Raw genomic sequence first — 18,756 nt, forward strand, 5'->3', positions numbered from 1 at the left:
ACTACGCCTCATAGACCGACATCGTCTTTTCGCCTCTCCCGTTTCCTTTTTCTTGATTCGGTTCTTATACTCCTTTTTAAATCCCTAAATCGCCCCTAATTCCGAAGTATTAACTCCTCCGCTCTCTTCACCCCCCCCCCCCCCCCCCCCCCTTCTCTCTCTCTCTCTCGCTCTCGAAACCACCTTCCCATCTTTCCTCTCCTCTTCAACAACGACTAAACCCTAACCCTAACCCTACCTACTCCCTCGCGAACCCTGAAGGAGAGAGGAGATCCTCCACGCCATGGAGTCCCAAGGGGGCGTAAACAACCTCTACGAGACGGCGTCGCAGCCCGACACCAACGGCGATGCCTACACCTTCCTCGAGTTCAACACCCAGGGGGACGACTTCGACTACCCCGAGTTCCGCGAGCTCCCCCAGCCGGTGCGGAACTCGCCGTGGCCACCTCCTCCAGCGCCGGAGTCGGTGCCGGCTTCTCCCTCGGCCGAGATCCATGTTGCCGATGCCGGCGCAGCCGCGTCGCCGTCTTCCGTGGGATCGGCGTCCTCCTCCAAGGGCCGGGGAGGGGCTGGGAACCAGGCGCCCTCCGTTGATGCCCTAGCGGCGGGGATGAGCGGGCTCAGCTTCGAGGAGACGGGGGAGGACGAGAATTATGAGTTCGGAAAGGGGGATTTCACCGAGCACGCCTGCAGATACTGTGGGGTGGCAAACCCAGCATGCGTAGTGAGGTGCAATATGCCGTCGTGTCGGAAGTGGTTCTGCAACTCAAGGGGGAACACCTCAGGGTCTCATATCGTAAATCACCTGGTAAGTTATAAGAAAAGAACTATCTTTTTTTCCTTTAGAATAATTCATCTTTCCTCTTAATCTCCGTCCTTTCTCGTCTCTTAGTTATCACATTCTTTAACCTTTTTGACCAGTAATATTTATTTTGTTCTTTTTTATGGCATGCAAGACTCCTTGTTGGTGTATTTATTGTTCTTTGGGAGGTACAATTTCTGATATATTTAGTCATTTTCTAATCTTCACATGTTATGGATGCCATATACCTTTGAATTTTGTTGAGTTAGTTTAGCATTTTTTGAAAGATTGAGACTTTTGATTGTAGTAACAGAACTATATTTCTCCGACTTGTCTAGGCTGTTTTTTTGCATGCTTTTCTTCATGAAAACTGAATTTTTTTAAATACTAGCTGCTTATATGTGACGTCTTCTTATTTAGACATGCTATCCTCCTCAGCGGAACTTGTAAGAATTTCTTGTTGACCAAATAGAGGGGTTCTGTTTCCGTCAGTGTTTTCTTTGAGTATATGCGTGCAGGTCTTTTAATGTTCAAACCACCATAATTATATGCACTTACTTTATGATATCATGGTACTTTACTTTATATCATGTTCTGCTTCACTTTTTTTTTTTTTTGCTCTTAAGAAATCAATAATTATGTCCAGACTTCTCATTTCAACTTATTTTAATATTTTGTTATTGTTTTCTATAATTACTACTGGATCATGCGATTCATACTTAGTCATTTTCTTCCTATATATTTATTGACTTTCTGTCTAATTATTTGTACTTGTTGCTTTAGGTTAGAGCAAAACATAAGGAAGTTTGCCTACACAAAGACAGCCCATTAGGAGAAACAATCCTCGAGTGCTATAACTGTGGTTGCCGCAATGTATTCCTTCTTGGATTCATCTCAGCAAAAACAGAGAGTGTTGTTGTCCTTCTTTGCAGAGAGCCATGTTTGAGTGTAAATGCACTGAAGGACATGAATTGGGATCTTAGCCAGTGGTGTCCACTCATTGATGACAGGTGCTTCCTGCCATGGCTTGTCAAGGTTAGTTAATTTTAGCTTATCTTTCTTTTCTTGGATTGTAGCTTTTTGTCATGTTCGAACTTTCGGTTTTCTTCAGGTACCTTCAGAGCAGGAGCAGCTGAGAGCTCGCCAAATTAGTGCTCAGCAAATTAACAAGGTGGAAGAACTCTGGAAGACAAATCCTGATGCATCTCTTGAAGACCTTGAGAAGCCTGGAGTAGATGACGAGCCTCAGCCAGTGGTTCTGAAATATGAAGATGCATATCAGGTTTTAAAATCACTATGCGAGTCATCAGCTCTCGTATTTACAGTTGATTTGCAGCAGTTTATCCATTCGTTGTGGATATTTGCTTCTGCAATAAGTTTGTTATTGTTGTTTTCAGTGTCTATTTGAATGATTATGATAATATATTTTCTTTTCTGGCAGTATCAAAATGTATTTGCACCGCTCATAAAACTTGAAGCTGATTATGATAAGGTATAGCACTGTGTTTTGGATTAAGTGGAATATCCTGTTATGTATGAGATTGTAAATTTTATCCACTTGTATATATTGTAGGTGATGAAAGAGTCACAGAGCAAGGACAATGTAACACTACGATGGGATGTTGGTCTTAACAAGAAGCGCATAGCCTATTTTGTCTTTCCAAAGGTTGTGCAATTTTTTCCCTTTTTTCTCTATTGTAGTGAGGAAGCATCCTCACTACTTCTATTGTAGCAATTGTTTCTTTCATGTTTCATTTCTACAACTGATTTTTGAACAAATTTTTGAAACAATAGGAAGATAATGAACTGAGGCTTGTACCAGGCGATGAGCTGCGGTTGAGATATTCAGGTGATGCTGCTCATCCTGCATGGCAATCCGTTGGGCATGTGGTATGCTTGTTGTTACTACACATTTTTTATTAACTTTGAGATAGTTGTAGTCTATGTGCCTAGTATTTTAGTCGGCTGTGTTGTTTTGATCAAACACTTCATATCATGTGAACAGAACATCAATGATATGAGATTATTTTGCTTTTCAGATTAAACTTACTGCTCAGGAGGAGGTCGCACTTGAACTTCGAGCTAGTCAGGTATGACATTGGATTATCAACTGCTTCCATTAGATTTTGATAGGTTCCTTCATTAAAGGTTGGTTTGCATATGCTTTAATCATATCTTGTCTAATATCAGGGAGTTCCAGTTGATGTAAACCATGGCTTTAGTGTAGATTTTGTTTGGAAGAGTACCAGTTTTGATCGAATGCAAGGGGCAATGAAAACTTTTGCTGTAGATGAAACAAGTGTCAGTGGGTGAGTTGCATCATATATTTTACTAGTTAGTTTATTTTTATTACTTCATTTTTTTATTCACTTCATATTAATTTCATTTAATAAAATATGTTGCTTCTTATTTTTGTTTGTCAGTGGGTGAGTTGTGTCATATATTTTAGTAGTTAGTTTATTTTTATTACTTGACTTCATTTTTATTCACTTCATATTATTTTCATTCTATAAAATATGTTGCTTCTTATTTTTGGTTATGATGTCTCCTTTGTCTGTTTGGCACAGCTGGCATGTGCTCATGAACTGTGTTCTGCAATGTCATGCTTGTAAATGTAACTACATCTGAGGGACTATATTTGGGGCATGCTGTTGTGCCAAATTCAGCATGACTCATGCTAGGTTGCTTGTTGTGCTGATGGCTGAATGGCAGTCTACTATGCCATTGCTAATAGTCTATTAATCTTAATGTATCATAAATTGTATGAGTGCATAACTTTCTAAGGGTAAAAGTTTTGCTGTTTTAGTTCTATTCAGGAAGGTATTTATCATCCCAGTATGAGAGAGAATTTCTTTGGCAAATGATGCCTTAGCTGTGCACCAATTTTATAACGAAGAATTTTGGAGCTTTTTTTATTCTATAAGAGTTGATATTGATTATCTGATTATTTCATGTGTTGCTATAGATACATATACCATCACCTTTTGGGCCATGAGGTTGAACTTCAAGTAGTACGTAACACTTTACCTCGTCGCTTTGGTGCACCTGGCCTTCCAGAACTAAATGCATCTCAGGTACTTCCACTTTAAGCCTTTTCCTTTTCAAGTACAAGAAATGCATATTAAAAAGCTTTTTCAACTTCTTTGAAGATCTGAATGCATGGGAATTTGAAGTATGATGTGTTCTTGCATACAACATATTGTCGTATATTGGCTAGAATTCTTTGTGATACAATTCTATCTGCAGGTTAAGGTGTAGATTTTTAGGTGAATTTGTATTCGTTCTATGCTTCTTGCATGGAATTATGTAGCCAATTTGTTACATAAGCTCTGTTATCTTCTTTATGTCTATCAGTTTTATTCTTTCTTGAAATTATTACTAGATCCAGGAACTTTTATTTTTTCTTTTCTCGAGTATGAAGGAAAAAATTCCTTAATTGCAAATATGAAGGAATAATGAAGTCATAAGTCTTTTTAACGGCCTGGCACATTAAATTTTACTCGATGGTAAATATGTTTGGTTAAAAAGGAATATATACATAAAAGAAGAAAGTGGAACACTGGAAGTGTATCTTGACCTTTTAAGGCTACAAAAGAAGGATATGTCTGTCATGGAGTACTACAGGGTTAATGTAACATTCTTTTACAGATTTCTCTGGGTAATATAGAAAATACCTCTCCCATAGCAAGGGAAAAGTCTGCCTAGAGGTGTTAAGCATGTTAGGATCTGTCTACTTATATCTGCATTAGCAATGAGAATTATAAAGGGTTATGCTTTTGGATGAAGAAGAACAATGCTAGGAACAAAATTTCTCCGGCCTAGTTGCCCAACCAATATGTCTGCTAGAGAACGAGAAGTATTATTTGCTATGGGCTTCAATTAAGACAAGGCACATGTAGAACCTTTATTGGTGTGCTATAGATGGGCTATATATATTCTCTACTCTTTAGAATGGTTAGTCTTTTTTGTCTTGATATTCTTATTTGGCTACATCTGTAATCATGCAGGATTCCCTTTTATGAGTATATGTTATTGCATATCTTATTAAATACTATTTGGACCACAAAAGTAGTTCCTACTGTTGCTTTTTCCACATATTACTCTACATCCTCTTGACTCTGTAGATCATATTTTCTTATATAATAAGAATTCCCATCTGGCTCTTTTTCCAGAATATATATATATGTGTGTGTGTGTGTGTGTGTGCGCGCGCGTGCGCTCCAAGTTTTTTTTTTCTTGTGCTGTTTTCTTCCTTATTATGTTATTTCTTGTTTCTCATATCCTAATTATGAGTAAGCCTATTGCTGATAAGTGTATTTGGTTGGGCAGGTCTTTGCTGTTAAGAGTGTTCTTCAGAAACCAATTAGTCTTATACAAGGCCCTCCTGGCACAGGAAAAACTGTCACATCTGCTTCAATTGTATACCACATGGCTAAACAGGGTCAAGGACAGGTGAAAATTACATTTACTGTAATGTCAAGAATCTGAATTAATTTGTGTTCCACATTATTTATATTTCTTTATTTCTAGGTCCTAGTATGTGCCCCAAGCAATGTTGCTGTTGACCAGCTCGCTGAGAAGATAAGCTCAACAGGGTTAAAGGTAAGAATTTCTACACTGATCTTTCATTAATCTTCCACTTGATTGTTTTATTTTTTCCTCTATGAGTTGTTACTGCATTTATCTTCTTAATTTTACATGATCAACAAATTGTACATTTTTTGACTTGACATAATGCTGTTAGATTGGTCATCTAGGAACTAGCATTGCATTTTATTAATTCATAATGATTATCTTGTTAGGGGAGACCTACATCATGTCCTTGTTGTGAGTGGTTTAAACCATCTGAAAAAAAGAAAACACAACATGCACCAGTGGAGATTATATGCATAGTTATTCTTGTATTCTGTTTAGGTGTTTATATGGTTATTTGTTAGCATATGAATTAGATAGTCTCTCTTGCCTTGTATACATCACTTCATGCATATGATTGTAAGCCTTCTTGGTATGTGTGCATTTATGCACGATGTCCTTTCTTGGTATATGTTCTTGTCCGGAGCTAGCACCTGCCAATAAGAGTTGGTTAGTAATACAGGTAAATACAATGATATGACTGTTTATTTCTTGGTATGATTGTTTTGCACAGCAAGCCTGGATGTATAAGCAATTTATGCCCAAAGTAATTCGTAGAATTACACTGTCAGAGCTTCTCGAAGTAAAGGATGCCTTGCAACATTTTGAAACTTCCATCTTTTTTAATTTTCAGGTTGTTAGGCTTTGTGCCAAATCAAGAGAGGCTGTCATGTCTCCTGTTGAACATCTAACGCTTCACTACCAGGTATAATTGGGTTTCATTTTTTTCCTTTTTTTGGCAATTATCATGTAATTTTGCAGGAAGGCAGTTGATATTGTGGACAATTTTACAAATTATGTTTGCAGGTCCGAAATCTTGATACATCTGAAAAGAGTGAATTACATAAGCTACAACAGCTAAAAGATGAACAAGGTTTTCCTTTCTTTCTCTGCTAATAGTCCCTTAGACGTCCAATTTCTTTACTGTTTTCTTTTTTTGTCAGTAGCTGTCACTCTCAAAGTTCTTGATTCAAATATCATTCAATAGTCATTACTTGGTGGCTGTGGTTTATTCCAGTCTTGCAGTTTAAATGTACTGAAAGTTTGCATTTGGGTGCATCTTGAACTGAATGGAAAAATTATGTAGTGTGCTGATTCATCTCTTCCACTATTCTACACTTATTCATAGTTTTAGTTGAAATGCATGTAGAACTGCATGTTTTGTACAAATCAATCTGTCCATAACTGTCCTGTCTCCTTTTTCTTGAGAATATTCATTTACAGTTTCTCAGAGTAGCACTGGCACTTTTCTGGCATGTCTTGTCAGCTTGTTAGGATATGCCTTTGCCCTTGTGTTTTTATCTGATATCTTGAAACCTTTTGTTACTTCATGACTTTTTATTTGTGGATTGTTTTTTTTAACTACTTGACTCATAGATAGTTTAGTAAAATATGGATAGAGGAATAACTATGTATTTTTTTAGGTGAATTGTCAAGCAGTGATGAGAAGAAGTTCAAGGCATTAAAACGGGCTACTGAAAGAGAAATTTTACAGAGTGCTGATGTAATTTGCTGCACTTGTGTTGGTGCTGGAGATCCTCGGTTGGCTAACTTCCGGTTCCGCCAGGTAAAGAGATGCATATGTTCTTTAGTGTTGAATTCTATGTCGAGCAACATATGTGTACTAACTTTTAATTCTGCCTTTAGGTTCTCATCGATGAGTCTACCCAGGCAACCGAGCCTGAGTGTCTTATCCCGTTAGTTCTGGGGGTGAAGCAGGTAATGTGAGATCAGAATTTAGTCAATTTATGTTGACTATTTTACTTATTTGTTTAAGATTCTATTTCTTTTTACCAGGCCGTTCTTGTTGGAGATCATTGTCAGCTTGGTCCTGTCATAATGTGTAAAAAAGCTGCTCGTGCTGGCTTAGCACAGTCTCTATTTGAGCGCCTTGTGCTTCTTGGGCTTAAACCATTCAGGCTGCAGGTGCTGGCTTTTTTTTCTAATTTTTAAGAACCATAGATCATTCCATGTTGCAGTTTTTATGTAGTTGGATTTAACTTGTAAGCATGCCCCAATTGCAGGTCCAATATCGAATGCATCCTTGCCTTTCAGAGTTTCCTTCTAATAGCTTTTATGAAGGTACTCTGCAGAATGGTGTGACAATTAACGAAAGACAATCTTCTGGAATTGATTTTCCTTGGCCAGTTCCAAACCGTCCTATGTTCTTTTATGTCCAGGTAATGAACGTTTTAATCATTTTCAGTTTTGTTATTTAAGTTCTTGAACTCTTGATGGTCCAGATACATTGTAGTTGTGATTGGAGATGTGTTTTGTTCTTTAGATGGGACAAGAGGAGATAAGTGCAAGTGGAACATCTTACCTAAATAGAACTGAAGCTGCAAATGTTGAAAAAATTGTCACTACGTTTTTGAGAAGCGGTGTCGTTCCTAGTCAGGTAGTTTGCCTATATGGTTTTGAAATATCTGCACATCATATTGTATATATTATCATTGTTCTATTGTCTGAATCATGCAGATAGGAGTTATCACTCCATATGAAGGACAGAGGGCATACATTGTGAATTATATGTCGAGGAATGGTGCTCTTCGGCAACAGCTGTATAAGGAAATTGAGGTTTGACTCAATCTTTGCTTGCATCAGTTGCTTTTGCCATAAAGAATTTTTTATAAATAAGTGATTGTTGTAGGTTGCAAGTGTTGACTCCTTCCAGGGCAGGGAGAAAGATTACATTATTTTGTCTTGCGTTAGGAGCAATGAACATCAGGTTTTATTTTCTGTTCTTAATAATCGTTGAATGCTATTTCTTATTTTCCTCTACCACAGTTTTCATGGTGAATCTTTTCCTTGCTCATATTTGTGTGTGTATATATATACATACACACAAGGGATTGAAAGTTCTAAATCTTTTGTAAATTTAATGAGTATGGAAATGTTACCCAGGTGGGTTATTTGAAATGAAATTTTCTGTTCATCATTGTAATGAAATGATTTGTGTATTTTGGCATGGTATTCTAGAGTCACTGAAATATGAATCTCCAAGCTGGAAAGAAATTATTTCAGACTAAGTGTGACAATTTTTTGCTTTGTCAGTTTTTACTTTGAGAATTGACTTTTCAATCTAGGTTTGATTCTCTTCTCCTAATTTTGATGGTCCGCAGAAAATTCATTTTTTGAAGTTTAACTCACTTTAGCTTTAAGCTGTGATCCTCTTTGAAAAAAGAAGATAATCCCTGTTATATCAAAGCAAGTTGTGAAGCCCCTCTGATGGAGGTGTTAAAAATATCAAAGGGTATATGATCTAAAACAATTTGTGAAAATGTTTCATTCAAGCTGAAATAACTAGCTTAATTCTTCCAAGTCGTTATCTGCACTATATGATTTTGTGTCTTCATTGCATGAATCATGACTGTAATGCTTGTGATGGAGTGGTTTATGGACCAACTGGCTATATGTATTTTAAGGGAAGTTACTCTTGCATCTGCTTCAATCAGGATTTTGGCAACTGAATGTAGATGACTGACACTAATTAGCAACTTTGATGAGTGTTATCAACTTTGAGTTGTCCTCTTGCATGCAATTTGGAAATGCTTGAATCATGATGATGACTGCATATTTTGATGATTCACATACACTTAATGCACATTATTTATACCATGCATGCTAATGTTAGTATTTCTTCTTGGAGATCTTACCAAGTTAAGCTGCTATCTTCCTTATATAACATCCTGGTGCTCATCTTCGGATCCTATTTTCAGGGTATTGGATTTCTCAATGATCCACGTAGGCTGAATGTTGCGCTAACAAGAGCTAGATATGGCATAGTCATCCTAGGGAATCCTAAAGTCCTAAGTAAACAACCTCTTTGGAATAGCTTGTTGACACACTACAAGGTAACTGTCTCCTCGTACTATATAACATAAGTCTTTCCTTGAGGTCTTTATCTTATCTGATGTATTAGTTTTCTTATCTTTTACTACTGTTGTGATATAGTTTAGAAAGCTGTAGCATGCGAGAATTTGGTAATTATTTTTGAAAGTTACATGTCGAGTTAGTGTATAAGTGGCAAGCCTTTGTCATATGCCTCTTGCGTAGATCAGATAGACATAAAGATTTCTGATAAATTATGCAAAGAAACTCCTATGAGATGTTGCACGGACGTCACATGGGTTCCGAATTGATTATCCAAGGAAACCTTACCCTTCCTTCAACTGAGCTTCTCAATAGAGAGGTAATCAGTAGATATTGTTTTGTTGATTTTACAGTTAGAAGTTGTATTACATACTTATGTTGCCTTGTAAGCCTAGATTTTTTTTGTACACTATGTCAATTGATTTTAGAAGTATTGCGCTAGTCTTTTTTGACTTTTTATGTGTTTCAAATGTTTGAACCGCATAATGGAAACACGCAGGGACGTGCCTTACATATGTAATCTGTTGCATAATGTTGATGCTTTTAGAATGTGAATTTTTTATCTTATTCATAAAAGTTAGATCTGTTCCCCATGTCTTATTCTATGATGGGGAACTATAAGGTATCTATTACAGTAAGCCGGCACCGATAGTATCCATATATTTTAATATAGCAGATAATGCAGTTCTCAGGTTTTCCCACAGTTTCCTTCTAGACCACTCAATATATAAATGAGATTGGCTGTGAAAATTTGCATCAGACAGGTAGCAGAGGCGGACTGCTATGAACATTAGTACAGTATTTCATTGTGGATTGTCCACAGCTGACTCTTTTGATGATTTTATGTCTAGGAGCATGAGTGCCTTGTGGAAGGACCACTGAACAACTTGAAGCAGAGTATGGTACAATTTCAAAAGCCAAAAAAGGTGTGATTTGTAAAGTTTCCTCTTCTGTTTTAGTTCCTAGCATTATAATTATTGATAACTTTATAAAATGCCGATTATCAGCATTTATCATACTAGCATTAATATATCTTATTTTTGTCATTTGTTTGGTGGACAGGTTTATAATGAACATAGGTTATTCTTGGGTGGTGGTCAAGGGAATATGCACGCAGATAATTTTGGGGCTGTTAGTTCACCAGGCTTGCATGCCGATAAGAGAGGTGGAGGAAAAGATATCGAAATAGATAACTGTTTTTGTAGGAATATTATAAGAATTATTTACAGATGTTTTGATAATATATTAGTAGTTGGTGTTTCTATTTATCTAGATATCATCAGGTTGGAAATTTGAACAATATAATATCAACCTTGAGGGTCACTTCGTGTGATAGTAGGGCTTAATACCCTTGTACCCAAGCAGTCATGAGTTCAAGCATTAGAAAAAACCTATTCAAGAATGAGGATAAGACTGTATATTCTCTACACCCCAGCCCTGTATAGGCAGGAACCTTGTGCACTGGTTTGCTGGGTTGCTCTTTATAATATATCAACATTGAGCTTATGGATCTATCATCAGCTTGATGTCCTTTATATATTCCATTATACTTGTGAATGCCAGTAACTCATCAACACCCTTTTTGTTATGTAAACCAGGTAATTCTTACATGCAATTTGGTCCACCAAATGGCGCTCATAAGCCTGGCATGCACCCAGTAGGGTATCCCCTACCTAGGGTTCCTCTTCCTCCATTTCCTGGAGCTCCTCATTCTCAACCGTATGCTATTCCAACTCGTGGAGCTGTGCGCGGTCCAATTGGAGCTGTTCCACAGGTCCCGCAACGTGGAAATAGAGCTTTTGGGGCTGGCCGTGGTAGTGCTGGTGGTCCTATCGGCGGTCACCTTAATCATCAGCAGAACTACCAACAAGCTATGGGTGGCACTGGATCACCCTTTAACTTTCCTCCCTTGGAAAGTCCGAACAGTCAGCCTTCTGTTGGGGGCCCATTATCAGAATCTGGATTGATGACACAGGTCTGCTTCTGCTTATGTTGTATCAAACATTCCCGGCCATTAATATTGAATGCCTTCTGATTTTGGTCTTTTCTGTAGGTTCCAGTTCAAGATCTCAGCCAACCATTCCGTGAAGGATTTTCTATTGGCGGCATGTCTCAGGTATCCTGGCCATACCTGACATGTAGTTCATCTCTACCTAATTATCCTCTTGTTTGTATGTTGACATGATCTGTTCCTCGACTTGTTAGGACTTTTTGGGAGATGACTTTAAGAGCCAGGGATCTCATGTTGCATATAACATTGGAGATTTTTCTACACAGGTATGCAATTCAAGTCATGGAAATTTAATGAACATGGGTTTTCTTTTTCTTGTTTGCTCTGCTCCCATTACACTTTTGATCTAGATTTCACATTCTATTCTGCTATAACTTGGATTAGTTGATGGTTGCGATTAAATTAAACTATGAAAGACGGTGGCTGACTCTTTGGAGTCATTCAATCATTTATCCTATGTTTCCTATTTTTATCAAACTTTCTGAGCAGTCATTGGCCATGTACTCTTTGAAGGCAGGTGAAAATTCTTTATCAGCCAGGCTGGTGGCATGTTGTAAACTCACCTGAACATTTAATTCTTTATTTTGGCTAACTCTAGTTGACCATAATTAAGAAATTAAAAAGGAAGAATAGCATCTTATTTAGGTTTGAGGCATTTATGGTTTCCTTTTGCTAGGAGTTCTTGGTTATTAGATGTCAGATAAATGGAAAATCATAATTATTTTTAGTTCTCTGCTTAACTAGACTAAAGTTGCATTCTGCAAAATTCTGTATATTTAACCTTCCAGCTAATTATAGCCCTTTATATATTCTTCCGATTCTAGTTGTTCACTAAAATGAATTATCATCATTCAAGCATTATGTGACCCATATCTGAATATGACTTGTATTCTCATCTGTTATCCTGAAGCTACTTGTTGTTTAGGGAGTTGATTAGTATCTCTACCTTGTAACTAGTATTTATTATATCATTTATCTGTGAAAATTATCTGCTTTGCCTTCCCATTTGAATTCTGTTATTTTGTGTGACCTCTATGTATTTGAAAAGGCTTAACTTTAGTTGATTGTGATGAAATTCAAGTTGGTATTTCTTCAGATATTAGAGATTCTAATTTGGGCGACTTTTTATATGTTTGCCACTCTGCATTATCTATCTAAAAGTTGTTGTAAGGATATATGGATCATCTGTTTCTCTTTCATTTATTATCTGTAAGGCCTTTGTGGTGGCTCTGTTAGTTGAATTCTATATAATTGCTCCTCCTAACAGGCTTCTCAGAGTGGGTATGGTGTTGATTATGCCACTCAAGGACCTCAAGCTGGATTCCCGGGAAATTACTTGAACCAAAATACTCAGCCAGGATATTCGCATTTGGGCTCTGGGAATGATTTCATATCTCAGGTTTATTATCTGGATAACTACAGTTTTCCTTCTCAATGTTTGACATTTATTAATAAACATTTATTTCCCCATTTCTGTTCTGGGCTGAGTACTTTCTAATGTTTCATCCAAGGATTATATGGCTCATGGATCACAAGGTCTCTTCACACAAGCTGGATTCAATGACCCTTCACAAGATGAGTCTTCTCAGAGACATTTTAGCATGGGCCCGCCTGGTTCTCTTCACTCTCAGGTATGCTGTACCTCTCTCTCTCTCTCTCTTGTTGTTTTTTCTTGTAAGCTTTTGCATAAAATATCAATGTCCTAATGTTAAAGCTATTACAGGGCCTGATGAACAATACTATTTACTCTCAGTCTTTTGCTCATTACAACACTCAACCTCAAGCTCTTCATCCCCCACCACAGCAAAGTCATGGCTCACCGTCCCAGAAGCTTCACTACAATGGCTGAAGAGGCAGTTCATTTTGAAATACTGTGGTACATCCTTTTCGTGCAACAACGTGGTTGTGCGTTTCTGCACTTGTGCTGAGGGAATTGCAAGTTGGCAGTAATTGGCATCCTGCAGGCATGTTAGCGCACACTAGTTATACGATTCGGATAGTGAGCTTGGAAATTCAAGATAGCAATGGCTATTGCACTTCATGACAAACTAGGGGCTTTGATCTCAATGGAGTTGGTCGTCAAGGAGCATATACGGTTGGATACAAAGGGTTACACCTATTCTCTTTGCACTTAGCAGGCGGTGGGAAAGGCTCAATGAAATACTATGAATTATAGCAGGATGATAGGATCCAAGCTGAGTCGCCATCCACCTGCATAGTATCACCAAAAAGTGTTTACTGATTGGGTTTGTACTATTAGTGGTGAGAAGTGGTCAACCCTTCCAATTGTTGCAGCTCAATGATGGGTCAAACTTGTTTTGATCAATTGCTTTGAATAGAGTCGTGTATAGAACATATGCAAGTTATAAGGGTGCTGCTGTTTGAAATAATGGATGCAGCTTTTGCAGGCCAGCATCCGAAGATTGTTTGATGTTTGGGAGTTTACTTCCACTGGCATATTTATCCTATGAGTAGTCTTAAGTTGTGGCTTTCTTTTTACTTATATCGATAGTTCCTATGTGTTATTGGTTGAAGGGTTATGCATAAGAAATTATGGTTTTACTGGAAATATGAACTACAGGGAAGTCGTCGGGCGTCGAAATTGTGATCTGAGCTTCTGATGAGGCAAAAGAGGGGATTGTTACATGCCTATCCTGTTGTGTAGTTACTTGTGTACATGTCAAAATATCTCAGGAGACTTCGAAACAATTTTTAGTCTGAATATTCTGCTGCACGATCATCTTGGAGTCGGAAACAGTCGTACCATCGTGTTAGACAAATCAAATCTTTCAACGACGTTTATTGTTCAAAAAACATGAAACACGTTTTATTTTAGTATCGGACGTGACAAATGTAGGATATGTGGATAGTACGACTTTCTACTACTCATAGCGATTGTAGCAACAGAACCAAGTTTTAACAAGGGCCCCTCCTTACTTTCCTTCCCCCGAAAGTAGTAGCAGGAAAACCAATTCAACAATAACAGCTGAGTGGCTACAAGCAATTCACTAGAATAGCTCAGATGCTATAAATATTCTGCTGCTCGGCGATCTTAGATGAAGATGTTTCCATCCATGAAGCCCCTTTGCACACTCAACCTGAGGAGAAGAATACAGTGGGCGTTTTTAATAATTTGCACCATCTTAGAGAAGCTAAATGTTTTAATTGCTTTCACACCTTTGCTTTGGGCACAAATGCCATAGTTTGTCTACTAGATGAGGCAGATGCACATTTCCTATGGCAGCTGATTGGGTGAGAAAAAGAGAGTTCAATTCTCATTTGCAAATATAATGTCGAATATTGATTGCACTGCACAAAGGAAAACAGAATAATTTGTAAGAGGAATTATATAACCTTTAACATCTACATCAGTCCTTACAGATGAAGAAATTTCTTTTTTTTCATTTTGTACCTTCATCTCTTGGGATGTTTGGCTGGTCCATTAAAAGTTGCCGGAGTGCAGCAATGTCACTTGAGCTGCAGAAAAGTAAATTTATGATCAATTTAATATTAAATGCAATTCAGTCTATGATATATTATGGGCTGCATGTTGTTGCAGTTTGAAGTTTTATATTCGAAAGAAAGAATAAGAAGATTTCATTGTTTAAAAAAAAAAGTTCTTGGATAAATTTAAGGTCAAAAGGAGACCTCTGTGTAAATTCATTCTATAGATGCATCCAAATATTTACAGTATGTATGCATGCATGAAAATGGTACTGAAGAAAGCATGACTTCAAAATGTAACTGAAAAACTCAAAAAAAGTTCAAGGTGAAGCATTAGGCCGCCAACTTGCCTACATTTCACTGTCAATGAGGATATAATTGTTGATTTGAGCCTGTACCTGAAAATGGTATTGAAAAGATGAATAAAAGAAAGTCGGGTATAAAATGAAAGCTATGATCAGGAAGATCTTAAAAAGGTCGAATTATGAAACAAGTAACCTAGGTTTATCAGAAAGTTACACTAAAGAATGCAAACACCAAGATTAAAAGGCAAATCTGTTAAACTTGTGATTTCCTCAGTGTTATCACAATAAAAATCTTCTATAAGACAATGATTAAATGATTGAAACAAACAAATGATTATGTCCACCAATAATACGAGGAAGATCAATACTTACTCAGCCTGGTACATCTCATGTATTGATCTTAGCCCACCCAAGCAATCTGCAAGGCTTGGCCATATTCCAACTCGTAATTGCATTTGTTGAGCAGTTGGTGTTGATCCCCCTTTCAATAATTGGCTACCATCCCTTGCAATCTTACCAAGGGACCTGACAATGGCATGGAACTCTTTCCTGTAATTTCAAAGCAAAGAGATCATTTATTGAATATATCAACCAATGAGAATCAAGTTGAAATTCAAAACTTTGACGTTTATGCAAGTATCAGTCTTGAATGTCCTCCAATACTCTTGCCCAGCTACCTAGTCTAATTTATTGACCATTATCTGTTACGTTTCATATCAAGTGCTACCATCTATGCTTATAATACACAGGACTATGCAGGCAATTCCTAAATATTCTAGACATGTCACATCTTCTTCTTACTACAAATTCTTGAAGACAAATTCTATCACTGTCTAGGAAAATAGATAATTTGAGAATGCATTTCAAGAAAGTCTGTTAGCACAGACCTAGACAACTTTTATCAGCTACAACATCACTCAGTCTTTCAACAGCACCAGCTTTATACTTTCTTTGGTACACCCAATCACCAATTGTTCAATCCATTAGTCCTTTATCATCATACCCATCAACATTCCCATGAAGAGCATGCTCTCCATGGCCCATCTATGGTCATAATTTTCACTTGCATAGCTTTTTGGCATTTTTGTCATATACCTAGAAACTCTTCCTCTAGTTGCAGGGGCCTTACAACAAGATCATATATTAATCTCATTGCATAATCTAAAACTATTTTGAAATCTAAGGTTATAAGCATCAAGCACTGAAGATTTCAACTTCTAAGAATACAAGAAAAAGGGAACAACTCATTTATATTGGGATTGTTCATATGGTCGTGTATTCCAATTCTAACTGATAGGCATTTCTAGGGAAACAATAAATAATGGCCAAAAGCATTTGTACAATTATCTAACCATTGAAATGGTTTCAATATTTTATGCCAAGCCAAAATAGTTAAGACTACCAGGGAAAATAATCTATAGAGGAAAACAATTCCATTAGCAGAAACATGCCAAAACTATGTGACTTTATGTTGCTACTGGAGAAATCAATTAGGAGCAGGATAAAATATATTACATTGCTACCAGAGAAATCTATGAGGCACAGAAACAATTCCAACAACAGGAACATGCCAAAATCTCTAGTTGTAAAGAAAAAAAATATAAAGAGAGTAATAGAAGCAGCTCACAATGTCTCTCTCATGGAATAGAAGATCATTTCCAATGTTTCCATTTGTTTCCCCAATAGCTCCTTTTTAATGTCAGGGAGACATCTCATCATACCATAGTTTTTAGCCTCTCCAAGGACCTAATTAGATGATACAAGACAAAGCCATTCGGTCATTTTTAACTATCTCTTATCATTCTCTTGAAAAGGAAAAAGTTGTTCACCAACTCAAAATATTGTTAGGCAATGATTCTTAGGCTAAACTCTGAACAAGTCAGTTATCGAGCTAAATAATATGCATTATCAATTTTTCAGATCAGAAAAAGAAAATTAGAGTTTGATGTTGCTACAGCACATAGAATTAAAGCCACCGCAATTCCAAGAAAACCATAAAAAATATCAATTTATCCAAGATTCTAAATTTTCATTTCAAGAAGAACTCGCTTCCTTTATTAAGAACCACGATTAAAATCAACAAAAATACTATAATTTGCAAAGGAGAGAAAGCACAAATCCTTGACCAAATGGAGTGATTAAGGTACTCAACAAAATAAATCAGATTCCAAAACCTGGAGACGCTCGATAATCGAGGAGGCGTTCCCGAATTGGGAGAGAATTCGAGTTTGGAGCTCGTCCCACCGACCCATCTCGTCTCTTATCTTCCTATATTTCTGTTGGAGCTTTCTTATCGTCGTCTCCATAACACAAGAATCCCAGGTGTACTTCACTTCCAACACCTATCGAGGTGATGAGATTGGCGGTGGCGTAATTATTTTGGGGGTTAGGGTTAGAGGTTGGCAGGGAGGTCGAGCTCAAAACAAGCTGGATAAGGCCGGTTCAAGATCTGCTCCCATCTAGCTCGAGCTCGACTAAGTAGCTCAACACGTCGTCCACTACAGCCAGAAGCCGTACACCGGACGCCAACTACTTCAGCTATGCTGGGGCTACTGCGACCGGGATCGCGCCGATGGCTCGGGTGGCCTGGCACAAGCTGATATTCTCCAGTGACACCGAAAAGACTGCTGCCATCGACGTGTTGGCCGCCATGGATCAGGCAATCGCTGACGGCGTCGACGCCATGTCCTTATCACTCAGATTTCCCGAAATTAATTACTACTCCAATGCGATCACAATCAGAGCCTTTTCCTGAAACGACGGCTCCAGTGAGTACACAATCTTAACTGTGCTCCTTGGATCACAACAGTTGGTCTGCAACAATAAATCCTGGAAATGACTCAAAAAGCATTCACGGTAGATCGCTCTACCAACAGAGCAAATCAGGATCTGATGCTTTGCTTAACTTTGGCTAAGGACGAGGAGCCTTGCACCTACCTTGCTCTCAAACGCAAAGCTATAGCTGGAAAGATTGTATTCTTCTCCGCCTCCAGTGATATAATGGCCCGAATGCCGGTGGTGTTGGGTGGAGGCGTGGGTCACCGTGGAGCTCCGTCCGTTACCGTTGAGGCGTGGCCGTCGGAGCCGGAGGAAGGGATTTTGGAAGGGGAAATTTGGGCGTGGGCGTGGTGGGGTCTAGATTCTTGGATATATGACGATTCCAATTACTGGAGTTCGGGTTAGGGCTTTCCCCTCGAAAAATCCGGGCCGGATCGGAGCGGGCTTCGCGCCAGCCTATGTTAAAAAAAATGGTAAAAAACTTACATTTAAGCCCATGTAATTTGACAAATTTATTATTCACCCCTACCTTTTCAGTATTGCTATTCTTAAAAAACACCCTAAGTTAATCATAATTAACATTTTAAAATTCGAGGTTAGATAATTTGATCGAAAATATGGGAGCTTTACAGATTATAGATAACCAATCTAAAAGTCAACATGTTCGACATCATAACAACCTGGCCCATGCATTGCAGCCAGAAGATAACGTGCTATATTATTGGGGGAGCTGAAGGATTTCTCTGCAGCGCCAAATGCAGGAAGTTGCTACCATCGGAAATCACTACAGGCTTGCAGCCATTGATTGATCGCCAAATCCTGACTCATCCGGTCATACTACTCATCCGGTCATACTGCTTAAATGATCGTAGTAGCAACGTGAAGCCATAGCTGCAGCGGATCTGAATGCC

At 38.0% G+C, this 18,756-nt stretch overlaps 2 protein-coding genes across 5 annotated transcripts; one reads left to right on the top strand and one right to left on the bottom strand.

Annotated features, from left to right (window-relative positions):
• Positions 1–152: 152 nt before the first annotated feature.
• On the top strand, positions 153–13,733 carry LOC140767512 (regulator of nonsense transcripts 1 homolog). The gene is made up of 29 exons (XM_073107446.1): positions 153–808; positions 1,586–1,837; positions 1,914–2,084; positions 2,244–2,294; positions 2,376–2,468; positions 2,597–2,692; positions 2,842–2,892; positions 2,993–3,111; positions 3,768–3,876; positions 5,132–5,254; positions 5,333–5,404; positions 6,069–6,140; positions 6,242–6,308; positions 6,859–7,001; positions 7,082–7,153; positions 7,232–7,360; positions 7,459–7,614; positions 7,719–7,832; positions 7,913–8,011; positions 8,085–8,162; positions 9,154–9,288; positions 10,159–10,233; positions 10,370–10,472; positions 10,906–11,282; positions 11,361–11,423; positions 11,513–11,584; positions 12,586–12,717; positions 12,830–12,949; positions 13,042–13,733. Exons 1-29 carry the CDS (start codon positions 284–286, stop codon positions 13,165–13,167), a joined length of 3,795 nt encoding a protein of 1,264 aa, XP_072963547.1. The 5' UTR covers positions 153–283; the 3' UTR covers positions 13,168–13,733.
• A 444-nt stretch (positions 13,734–14,177) lies between these two features.
• On the bottom strand, positions 14,178–18,242 carry LOC140767513 (uncharacterized protein At5g43822). 4 transcript variants are annotated; one of them, XM_073107448.1, is made up of 8 exons: positions 18,005–18,240; positions 17,242–17,881; positions 16,695–16,813; positions 15,440–15,616; positions 15,113–15,160; positions 14,731–14,795; positions 14,496–14,627; positions 14,178–14,416 (listed from the first exon to the last, which is right to left on the bottom strand). In XM_073107448.1, the coding sequence occupies exons 2-7, from the start codon at positions 17,371–17,373 to the stop codon at positions 14,587–14,589; spliced, it is 582 nt and encodes a 193-aa protein (XP_072963549.1). In that variant the 5' UTR covers positions 17,374–17,881; positions 18,005–18,240; the 3' UTR covers positions 14,178–14,416; positions 14,496–14,586. The 4 variants fall into 4 exon arrangements, with proteins under 4 accessions (XP_072963549.1, XP_072963550.1, XP_072963548.1 ...); XM_073107449.1 differs by having other exon boundaries at positions 17,242–17,896; XM_073107447.1 differs by having other exon boundaries at positions 17,242–17,933.
• Between the last annotated feature and the right edge of the window lie 514 nt (positions 18,243–18,756).

Source organism: Typha angustifolia, chromosome 9, assembly GCF_048772165.1.
Source record: "Typha angustifolia cultivar Huaian chromosome 9, ASM4877216v1, whole genome shotgun sequence".
NCBI lineage: Eukaryota > Viridiplantae > Streptophyta > Magnoliopsida > Poales > Typhaceae > Typha > Typha angustifolia.

Coding starts and splice junctions, on each gene's coding strand:
- LOC140767513 (XM_073107448.1), bottom strand. CDS start 17,373: ATGGAGACGACGATAAGAAAGCTCCAACAGAAATATAGGAAGATAAGA. Junction 15,161..15,439: donor CATGAGATGTACCAGGCTGA/GTAAGTATTGAT, acceptor TACCATTTTCAG/GTACAGGCTCAAATCAACAA. Junction 14,796..15,112: donor TCATTGACAGTGAAATGTAG/GCAAGTTGGCGG, acceptor ACTTTTCTGCAG/CTCAAGTGACATTGCTGCAC.
- LOC140767512 (XM_073107446.1), top strand. CDS start 284: ATGGAGTCCCAAGGGGGCGTAAACAACCTCTACGAGACGGCGTCGCAG. Junction 3,112..3,767: donor GATGAAACAAGTGTCAGTGG/GTGAGTTGCATC, acceptor GTGTTGCTATAG/ATACATATACCATCACCTTT. Junction 11,283..11,360: donor AATCTGGATTGATGACACAG/GTCTGCTTCTGC, acceptor TCTTTTCTGTAG/GTTCCAGTTCAAGATCTCAG.